Here is an 11,328-nt window from a genome sequence, read left to right as displayed (position 1 = left end):
CTTTCTCCAGAAACAATGGCAGGCAGTTAGAAAGGATTCATTTATATAGAATGCTTTAAACAAATCTCTTGGAAAAATCAATTTAACATGGTGAATAGATTTCCAATGACGTAATCAGCTTTGAATAATGCTAGTACTTACTTTATTGCATTCTACACAGAATTCTACCAAACAACACACTGCAGCTAAAATGAGTTTAAAAAACAGGGACAGACCCTACAGTCCTTACTCATCCAAGTACTCCCGTTGAACTCAATGGCACTAATCACATGGAAGCTTATAGGCCTGTAGCGTACTATGCAGTTAATCAACATTAACACCCTTGTCTTACTCACAAGGCAAGTAAGGCCCCAAGCCTAGCTAGATCTTGGGTCTGGGTTTGTTGTGGAGCTCAGCCCCTGCTCTCAGATACTCCCTGCTTCAAGAAAGTGGACAGCAAGGGGATGGAGTCTTAGCTCTACCCCTTACCCTCCCTCATGGTGGAATAGCTGGCTTGGTGCAAGAGGGAGAAGTAAACTACACCCTTTCAAGGGCTGATGTAACTTATTCCTTACCTGGAGCAAAAGTGAAGCAGGGAGGAATTGTGCTTTGGCGGGACGACTCTTGAGGGGATGTGTCTAAATGCACAATCTAGCCCAAAGTACATTTTAATAATATTAGAAACATAGCTCATTTTCATCAGTGGGCACGGACTGATAACTCCTTGAGCTATAGAAATCTGAGATGGAAAAAGCCTAGCAGGTCTAGTCCATCCCACTGCCTCTGTAGAACTGTTCTTTATAGTACATGCTCAAGTGCTTTCTCCAATCTAGTTTTAAAATCACGCACGCGATGAGAAGCTGTAGAAACCCGTTGGGACACTTCCACAGTTAGGGTTCTGGAAATGTTTTCTGATATGCACTCTAAACATTTCTTTCCTCATGTTCAGCCCATTATTCCTAGCTATTTCAGCACTCTAATCAATTCCACTCTTTCTGTTCTAGTATAATAATGGAGATACAACAATCCACAGTGCATAGTTACCCTATTTCATTCCTTATAAATCCCTGCTCACTTATGTCTCTTTTCCATGAATTTTCCCCAGTTTGGTTAAGTTTTTCTGGTATCTAGGTGTCCTAAAATACAGGAGTATTCCTGGTGGAATCTCCCCACTGTCACACACCAAAGGCATGTCACATCCCTGGTCCGTGATACAAAACCTTTGGATTTGCATCCCAAAATTGAATTGGCTTTTTTGTTGCCAGTGTCACACTACAAACTCATGTCTCACTAGCAGCCCACAATCACCCTTCGGTCTCTTTTCCATCACTGCTTTCCAAGTACCTTGCTCCCACTAAATGCCTTTGTTCCAATTTACACCCAGGGCCGGCTCCAGACCCCAGCGTGGCAAGCACGCGCGTGGGGCGGCCCTTTCCCGGGGGGGCGGCAGGCTGGGCCGGCGGACCTGCCGCAGTCATGCCTGCGGGAGGTCCACCGGAGCCCCGGGACGACCGGACCTGCCGCAGGCATGACTGCGGAGGGGGCGCTCATCCCGCGGCTCCAGTGGACCTCCCGCAGGCATGACTGCGGCAGCTCAAGCGGAGCTGCCAGACCTGCGAACCATCCGCAGCTGCGGGAGGTCCAGCCGAGCCGCGCGACCAGCGGACCCTCCGCAGTCATGCCCGCGGGAGGTCCGCTGCTCCCGCGGCTCCGGGGCGCCTCCCGCGCATGACTGCTTGGGGCGGCCAAAAAGGTAGAGCCGCCCCTGTTTACACCTATTATATTAATTTGCGCTCACCACTCTAGTTCTCTTTTCATTATTTCTCTGCCTTCAATAGTCTTTGCATAACACTTCCCAATTTAGCGGAAACAGTGAACTGAATTTTTGGGAAGTGCTACTTGCGTCTCTCTTAACTTGCTTACATCAACATTTCAACCTACACATCGATAGATAACACTTCTTCATTCAAGCTTCAATTCTGCAAACCATGTAAGCATAATTTAATTTAAAGCAAGTACTCTTATCTCTGATCAGCAAAACACTTAAGCCTCTTGCTTAATTTATGAGTAATCCCACTGACTACACTGGGATTTAAGCAGGTGCTTAAAATTAAGCAGGTGCTTAAGTGTTTTACCGAACTGAAGCCATGCTGATGATATTACAGAACCAAACTTGGCAGAAATGTAATCTTACACTAACAAGCTACAAATTACAACTGAGATATTCATCCTGATTTAAAGTATTCCTTTTAGAGTATATAAAAACAAAATTTAAAAGCTCATATTGAAGAGAGACTTTTCTGTAACCATTCTCAGGCCTTGCAATGCACATCATACTTCAGATGTGCTTCCAGCTTGGTTCCCCCTAAACACTCTTTAAATTTAGCATCCATTTCCTGGCTTTGAGCTTCAGTAAAAAGGTTCTTCCAATCTCCAACAGCACCTGGAATAAACAAAAGTAAGAAAAGGATACTGTTGACTATGATGAATGTAGGGACTGATTTAAAAGAAGAATCTCAGCTTCCTTTATTATGATATTTGGGGACAATGCATGTTTATGTGCCAGAAATAAACATCTGTTCAGAAGAGGAAAAGTGCATACAGTGCCTGAACCACCATTGCCTGCACCTTGTATAGTCATTTACACCACTACAAGGTGAGTATAAAAAGTGGATATAATGCTTCTGTTCCGTTTTGGTTGTTTTTGCACAGGTGTAAAAGACTATAGTAGGTGCAATGCAAAGGCCCAAAGAGTTCATAAGTATGACTCGCAACTGCAAGAACAGATTGTCCCCACTTGCAAAATTTGGATCCAGATTTTGAATACTCCTAAATCTGAGGATGTATGGATTTAGTCTGGGACTTTAGTCTGGCCCATTCCAAAGATAGTTGTCAACCTATAGATTGCTTTAATCCAAGATTTTGATTCAGGACCATAATTAATCCCAGTAGTTGCCTAAGAAACTCAAAAAGAAAATTCTATAGAGATATAATGGCCTAAATCAAGTTTTAGAACCCGTTCCAGCTCCCACACAAGTCAGTGGGAATCTCTCCATCACTGTAATGAGAGCTGGGGAAGGCTGAACAGAGTACCAGCTGTGCTATGCTTTAAGGAAACAGGGTAATCAAAGTGGTCTATTTATTGATTTTGACCCATGTGGAAAAATCAAGTGCCTCTCTAAAAGTACCATCTGTGTTTCTCAAACCATTTCTAACCTAGATAACTAGAAAGGAAGAAAGGTTGATTGCCTCCTGTTCCAGATTCCTGTCAAAATTAAATGAAATATAACCATTGACAATCCTTGGATTTTTTTAAGACACAAATTTACCTTTACGGAAGAGAATCGGACCAACTGAGCCATAGATCTCCTGGGATTTTTCTCTCATTGCTTGGAAGCTTCCCCTGTCTGCAATAAACTGAATTTGCTCTGCCGTTGGAGAGAATCCAAAGAATTCAGCCATTTGCTTCACTCCAGAAGCCAGGTTCTGAAAGCAATGTAGTGAAAGGGGTAACATAATATGCTTGTTCTGAAAAATGGAGTTCCCTGTTTGACAGGTGTGTGATCTTGATGCATTAATAGTACTTTCACACACAGTGCATTTTACATCACCTTGATGCAAAGTGCTACAAATTTGTATCCATGCTCAACTTATTGCTATAAGATGTTTTGGGCTCCATTATATCTCATTGAAGTCACTAGGAGCTTTGCCATTGACTTGAGTAGGAGCAGGATCAGATAAGTCTTGCCTGCAAGTAGCAACAGCTTTACCTCTTTCAGGTCTTCATATGTTATAATCATAACATTTTCATCCGCAATGTGTTTGTTCCAGGTGACTGCGTGGTCAAAATAGGAACCCCAGCTGACTGAAAAGGAGATAGAAAACAAGCTTCAGCCTGTATGTTCAATAATTATGCTTTTATTTCTCTCTCACTAAGAATCACTTTCTGCTGCCTTCAGGTTATACCAATGCAGAAAACCATAACACAACATCTGTTCAGTTGTGCAGTGTTGTACAATGGAGAAGGCGAGATTTCTCTCCGACTCCTGGAGGCAAGAGGTTTATGTCCTGAAGCATGAACTCCTCTATCTATACCATTGTTTTAGCTTCCATAAGTACATATGCTGTTATTAGGGATCATTCTGAGCAGCCAACTCCAGATCTCTAGCTAGATCTAGGAAATGCTTAGAACTGGGATTTTGGTTTGGTCCCAGATGCAGAAACTGAACTGTCTTCACTAGCACTTTTGATTCTGATCACATCTTGCTTGAAGCTGGCCCTAGTTGGCAGAGGGTCTTGCCCAAGACATTAAACTACTATGCAAGTCCATGACTCCAGGGACAACATCATGCCCAGAAGCAGCGCTATCTTAGAACTTTCCTCACATTCTGGAGTTCAATTGCATCTTATCATGAACAATAACGATCAATTAATTTTAGCATTACACAGCTGTTTTCATATTGGCCCCATTTAATTTATTTAAAACATTGCTGCTTAATCTTTCAGATACATTTGAAAATAGTAATTGTACCTTTTCCACTCATGAACTCGGAGAAGAACTCGTCCCAGGAGTTATAACTGGGGACGTCTGTGGCGTTGTTATAGAAATGGAAAAATGATGCAGCTGTATCTTTAGGATTTCGAAACAACACTAGTATCTGGAGTGGGAGGAAGAGGTTAGCAAGTTTTAGATCTTTTATTTCCCAGGATAACTACAGCGATAGTACAACCAAACATTCTGTAACCAGTAATGTGCTGTAGCTATTAAATATTTTCATTTATATGTATGACATGAAAAGCAAGCTCAAAATGATGGCCACAATAAAGTCTCTGGCCACTTTTAAAACTTGAACTTGTGGTCAAAGAATCATAAAAATGAAAGAATGAAAAAGCCTATATTACTATCATTAATATCCTTCCCTGTCCATGGGGCATTGCTCCCTACTGTTACCTTAGACCTGGTGAATTTCCACTGCAGGTTACAGCCCGTTATTGTGCAAAGCACTATTGCTTTCTCCCTCTGGAAACTGTAGCTGTGCTATCCCCTTTTATTCCTATTTTCTATGTTATGGCAACAATTATGTCAACTTTTTTGGATAGTTCCTGTAAGCATTTTTGATCACATGGGATGTGTACAAATTAGAAAAACTTAACAAAAGATCAACAGTAAAACAGTTACAATCATCATCTCCCTTTGATCACCTCCCCCCTTCTACTTCTTGGTTCTCTGTCCTCTCCTTAATTGAAAATGACTATTACTGCCCAGAGATACAATGTTGTTGGTTTGTAATAAGTTAAGGCTTCAACTGTTTGTCCTTTTGCATTGGGAATTCAAAGGTGTTGCTAAACCAGCATACCCATTTCTACACTATCCCCTCCCATCCTTCTAGCACAGGGGTCCCCAATGTGGTGCCCGCGGGCGCCATGGTGCCTGCATGGGCATCTAAATGCGCCTACGTCCTGGCCGGCGGTCGATCATCCACCGAAATGTCGCCGAAATTCGGCGGCATTTCGGCAGATGCTCGACCGCCACCACGGTCCTTCGTCTGGCGGGCGCCAGACGAAAAAGGTTGGGGACCACTGTTCTAGCACAAAGGACAGAGGGTAGCTGTAAAGCACTGCACTCCAGTGATTCATGGCTACTCGAACAGCCTCTAGAGGGCTGTTCCTGCTGATGTCAATTAGAACAACCCTAATGCTGCTCTATGTTACACCAGGTATTAACCTGGCTCCAGGACAGGAGTGTAAAAGTGGTTTAGAGTCACCTTCACTTCACTACCACCACCTTGGATCCTGACCCTAGTGAGGGATCTGGGCTCTAAGTTGCTGTGCAAATATTAGTCAAGTGGATATTGACAGTCAGACAGGAAGCTCACCTTGGCTTTATTCTTGAAGATAGACTTGGGGAGATTATCATAATGGAGGTGTGTTGCCAAAATCCTTGGAGATGGAAACTGTTTCATCCTCTTTAAATATAAATAAAACAATAAGGGAGAACAGTTTTGTTATGTGGGTGCAACCACAATGTGAAATGTTGGCACATGTGGAATAGCACATTCTCATGCTAATCAAAGTGCAGTAGTTATCCAGGGTTTTTCTTCAGGAGAAAAAGGAATCTTGCATGCATGGGTTTATTTCAATAACTTGTATGTGTAGGCATGAGAGAGAGAGAGAAAGAGAGAAATACCAGACTTTAATTGTTTCAGTAGTTATTTCAGACTAACCTGATATTTTTCTGGATCTCCACATTCAATAAATGGCAGTTCCGTGTTTATATGTTTAGTCTGGGAAGTTGTAAATATCAAATCATTTAAGAGCTGGATAAGCCAATTTGCACCTGGACAAACAGAAAAATACAACGGATCAGAAGCTTATCAAAGATCTCAGAACCTTCGCATTACACCGCTTAACACAGTATAATATCAATTTGTCAATGATATTAAAATTATCCTACTGAAATTCTCAAGGGACTAAATACAATAAAATCTTTAAAAAAAACCAAAATCCTAAACTGCTACTTGACAGCCTGCACTTTGGGCTTTATTCTGCTCAGATCACATAAGGGTCAAACTTACTGAGACCTAGTGATGTGTGGAATAGGAACAGAATTTAGCCATTGATGAATTTGTATATTCTTAAAAAATATTTCTAAAATAGAGAAAAAACAAGGGGAACATAGCTCCTTCCCTGCAATAACTTGCAGGAAGGGATTGGGGTGTGGGAAGCTCACCGAGAGCCTCAGATCATTCTGTCAGGGAGAAGGTGTCTATCACCCCCTATTAAGAAATAAACAAGGGGTACTACACTCATGGATTGTCCAAATCCTTCTCTACACTGGGCCTGGAGCCCTCTGTCCCATCACCTCTCTGGCTACCTGATAGGGTTGGTCCAATGGAACTGTATTGTTAGGTCACTCCCCGCCTGTTTCTGCTCCTTGGAGTAACCTCTTCAGAGGTTTCCATGAGTACTCTTCTCTAAAGGAAACCAGCATGATTTGCTGCTGGTTGCCATAGAGGGGTGGCAAGGATGAATGACAACAATGTGTGTCCTTGGTCCATAGCATCATCCCCCTGGTCCTTGTGGAGATCCCCATGGAAGGTTTTCCTCAGGGTCCATGGAGATGGTGCTGCAGAGCTGGCTGAGCCATAACTTTCTGTGCACTGAGAAATCCCCCTGTGCATGCCAGAAACAACAAAAAATGCATGATGCAAATAGTTTTAACCTCATGCTTTCTGTGGAAAGCTCTGGCCTGAAAGGATGTTATCCTTCTTTCTCCATTCTTCTCCCCAACTTCCTCACTCTTCAGTCTCTTGTCCTCTTGTGTTTTCATATTAGCTTTACATTGTTAGCTCACTGGGGTTGAGCTCTTGTCTTTGTATTCACCTGTAAAGCACCATGCATGCCTGTGCTGTTTTATAAATAAGAATCTCTACCTCAGTGTGATTCTCTGTAAAAGAGGGTTAACTGTACTTCCCTACTTAACAGGTGTTGTGAGGCTAAATTCCTGAATGGGTGAAATTCACCCCTGTACAAGGTCTATGCACCACTTAAATCCTACTTAAGCACTCGGAGCCAAATGAGGACCAGGCACTAGGTCTCAAGTGATCCACTGGCCTTGCACTGGCACTCTGTCCAGGGGTGAATTCACCCTATCTTTGTAAAGTGCCTTGAGATTCCCAGATAGCAGATGTTGTAAAAGTGCCAATTATTATTATTGTTTCTTCATAAAGCTACATTCATCTCCTTATTTAAATGCAGACTAGAGTCAGCAACAGCACTCTCTACAATTCTATGCTCTCACTTGCTCATTACATACCATCAATGCACAAATAAAAGTTACATTCTTAAGGATGTTACTTGATAGGCCTGAAATACCAAGTCTCTAGTTTCCCTACGACCCCTCAAAGGTCTGGGTTAACAGCAGAGAGTATTGCCTTCTGACCCTACGTTTTCCTTCACCCCACACGGCATAAAGATTTTCCACATCAGTTAACGTTTTCTCTTCTATTGTGGGTACCCAAGATGTGGGAAGCATTTCACATAGTGAGATTTTCTGTAATTTAACTTTCATGATCCTGAATAAATATCAAGAAATAAGACAACTGTAAGACTTTGGAAGATGAAGAGAAGTTTGGATTCAAATGTGAGAATTTTCATCAGGCCTAATCCTCTGAGGTGCTGACCATAAAAAATTCCCAGTAAAGTCAATGGGAGTTGTGGGTGCTCAGCACTGGGAATGGGACAGTCAGCTCCTTCCAAAATTGGGCTCAATATCAGACATATTTGAGAAACTGGCTAGAGAAAATCAGACACCTGTTTTCATAGTGTTGCCAAATAGCTAGACTCTATTTGTTTGTGTGGTAAAGACACCTGTAAACAAATGTTTAGCCCTACAGAGCTAACCTGTGGATCTTTAGGCTCAATCCTGCAAGGGACTAAGCACCCGTTCTGCTTATTATACCAATGGGAATCAGTGGAGCTCAGCACCTCAAAGCAGGGGCGGCTCCAGACCCCAGCGCGCCAAGCGCGTGCTTGGGGCGGCATGCCGCGGGGGGCGCTCTGCCGGTCCCCGGGAGGGCGACAGGCGGCTCCGGTGGACCTCCCGCAGGCGTGCCTGTGGAGGGTCCGCTGGTCCCGTGCGGCTTCAGTGGAGGCTTCCACCGGAGCCGCGGGACCAGCGACCTGCAGAGCGCCCCCTGCGGCATGCCGCCCTGCTTGAGGCGGTGAAATGTCTAGAGCCGCCCCTGCCTCAAAGACAGAGTTTTAAATTGCACCACCTAATTTCCTGTGTTCCTTTTAATTATTTACACACAGCCCCATCCTCTCCATTTTTTCCTTTATAAAACTTGGGAAATTAAATGCAAAAGTTCCATTTAATTCTAGTTAAGGTTGTGAGATTAAGCACTCAAATGTCAGGAAATTAAAAAAAAATAAGGTTTTATTGTCAATGTGTTACTCCACCACATTAGACATATGTAATATTTTCTGTTCCTTTCTCCTGTGTTCAGTGTAACCTTTAACAAATGCCTTTTCATTGATGTAAGCCTGTTGCAGGGTTTCAAAATTCTCCAGCTGCCCCATTCTGTTAGAGGGAGCTGCAGAGTCATTCCTCTGAACTTATTAGCAATGTCTTGTCCCTTGTTAAAATTTCCCATCATTGATTTATCACAAGATGCATTCGTATTAGCAATAGTGGTGAATTTAAAAAAAACAACTCCCCCCCAGCCCAGACAAAGGTATAGAGTCAGGTGTGGCTCATTAAACTAACTGAATTTCTGAATATCTCCAAACTATAGTGGTGTTTGAAATCTAAACCAAACCAAATTATGTAAATAGCCCTTATCCTCATATTGGGCAAGACAAAAAATCTACGATACCGAAAATCCCTAAATTATGGAATATTCAAAATCAGATCCACATTTTCAGCTCACCTCTCATTTTGTATTTGTCCCATTTCCACTGATTTGGATATTTGAGATATTTACTTTAACCACTGCAAGCTGATTTCTTAAGTCCTTACTAAGGCAAAACTCCCATGGGTGATCAGCATATCTCACAATGAGGCCTGCAGTAAGGTCTGATTGGGCCCCAATTGGATTACATCATTTATTCATTTTATTATAACAGGTTTCTCAACAAAAGATTAAATAAAATTGCCCAGGTTCTCCTCTGCAGACCACTTGGTAAGGTAGAGAGCCTCTCTTACATCCATATTATCTCCTAAAACCATAAACTCTCATCGCTTCAGTCTCAAAATGTTTCTCTCCACAGTCCACCAGAAAAAGGAACATGGACTATTGGTGTACTATATTCTGGTCTGGACTGTTTTCTAAGTCACTAGGAAAATTATATCAGATCTGGTAAAAACAACTTGAAATCTAAAAATATTAAAGAAAAGCTTAAACTTCTGCAAAAATAGCCAATACGTCCTGTCACTTTTCCATCATAATTAGTAACAATTATTCTTTTTTTGTTACATGTAACTTTATTGCACAGTAGGCTACACCCATCTTTTCAAATGAAGGGTATCAAATGAGCAGAATTTGCTTTCATGTACAGCATCTTCTCTAGTATGCAGCCACCTGCAGTACGGAATAATTAAAGAAAGATATCCTGGCAGAAAGGCAAACTATACTGAAAAGAAACAATCCAATAAAATGCACAATTAAAATGACACAGGATAAAACATTATAGTCTCTGTTTGTATCAGCAATGCCCAATTTAAAATCCCTAAAAACATGCAGAACTAAAACCTGCAATAGATGTTATTTTCCCTCTTATTACACCATGTGGTTATTTATGACATTTTATATTTTACACTGTAGCAAGTAATAACATTGACTGTATTCACCGCATTTGGGGTAAGATACCAACACCATATCATCTCTTCTGGCTTCTAAGTTTTCCAGGGCGTGGAATGTCTCTGCACTGCATACAGTGACAGGGTATGGGGTTCCCTGATAGAAGAACAGCAGATCCTTAAGGGAAAACCCTTTAGACTTCTCCAACACTTTCTCTATTTCATCAGCTAATTTGTTCTGTTGTTTTGCCATGTTTGTTGCCCTTAAGTGAAACTGCAGTGTTAGAACACCAAGTGCCTTTAAATGGACAGATCTGAAGGGTGAAGTAAAAAACCTGGCACTCCTCCCATTTTTTTTTCTTGAGAACAAAATATCTCATGTTGTTCTCCACTTGCAAACCCCGCCCAGTCGGATCAGGGCCAGATTAACCTTTTGTAGGCCTGGCACCAAACATATTTGTGAGCCCCCATTGAGGCAACGGAGCATGGCGCGAGGAGGTCAGTCCTCAAACCAAGGGGCCAGCCAGGGGCATGGCATGGCAGAGGCGGCCCCGCTCCGCCCAGCTCAGTGCGAGGGCACTATTTACAAATCGGCAGTTGCCAGACGCACAGTGGCCCTGTGCTGCCAGCATGCCCCTTGCCCTGGGGGGATGGCCCATGCCATAGAGCCCCCCACCCAACATCCCCCAACTCCCTATGTCCAGAGCCCCCCCAGACCCACTATGCCCAGCACCCCCCAGACGTCCCCCAGAAATACACAACGCCCTGCACACCCCCACCCCTGCCCAGCACTCCCCTGCCCACAGCCCCACCACAACTGTCCAGCATCCCCCATAGAACCCCCACTCCCTATTGCCCCAACATACACAGATCTTCCCTGCCCCCTCACAGCCCAGCACCCCCACAGACACCCCAGAGACCCACTCCTCCATGCCCTGCCTCCCAGCTGCACTTACTAGCCCTGCTGGGAGGTGACTGTGTCTGCTGGGCTGAGCCAGCAGCGCAGCCAGGGCTGGCCCCAGGGCCGGGAATCCCTCTGTCCCTTCAGG

At 43.2% G+C, this 11,328-nt stretch overlaps 1 protein-coding gene across 1 annotated transcript; it reads right to left on the bottom strand.

Annotated features, from left to right (window-relative positions):
- Positions 1 to 1,702: 1,702 nt before the first annotated feature.
- On the bottom strand, positions 1,703 to 10,564 carry LOC123366157 (sulfotransferase 6B1-like). The gene is made up of 7 exons (XM_045009323.1): positions 10,331 to 10,564; positions 6,204 to 6,316; positions 5,856 to 5,945; positions 4,511 to 4,637; positions 3,750 to 3,844; positions 3,309 to 3,465; positions 1,703 to 2,422 (listed from the first exon to the last, which is right to left on the bottom strand). Exons 1-7 carry the CDS (start codon positions 10,530 to 10,532, stop codon positions 2,292 to 2,294), a joined length of 915 nt encoding a protein of 304 aa, XP_044865258.1. The 5' UTR covers positions 10,533 to 10,564; the 3' UTR covers positions 1,703 to 2,291.
- Between the last annotated feature and the right edge of the window lie 764 nt (positions 10,565 to 11,328).

Source organism: Mauremys mutica, chromosome 3, assembly GCF_020497125.1.
Source record: "Mauremys mutica isolate MM-2020 ecotype Southern chromosome 3, ASM2049712v1, whole genome shotgun sequence".
Lineage (NCBI taxonomy): Eukaryota > Metazoa > Chordata > Testudines > Geoemydidae > Mauremys > Mauremys mutica.
Note: the sequence above shows the minus strand (reverse complement) of the source record. Positions and strands in the feature narration are given on the sequence as shown.

Bases quoted from the DNA above. Each gene is read 5' to 3' on its own strand.
- LOC123366157 (XM_045009323.1), bottom strand. From the start codon at position 10,532: ATGGCAAAACAACAGAACAAATTAGCTGATGAAATAGAGAAAGTGTTG. The intron at 6,317-10,330 runs GTGAATACAGTC...CTGTTTGTCCAG, and splicing joins GGTATCTTACCCCAAATGCG to GTGCAAATTGGCTTATCCAG. The intron at 4,638-5,855 runs GTGAGCTTCCTG...CTCCCACTCCAG, and splicing joins TCTTCAAGAATAAAGCCAAG to ATACTAGTGTTGTTTCGAAA.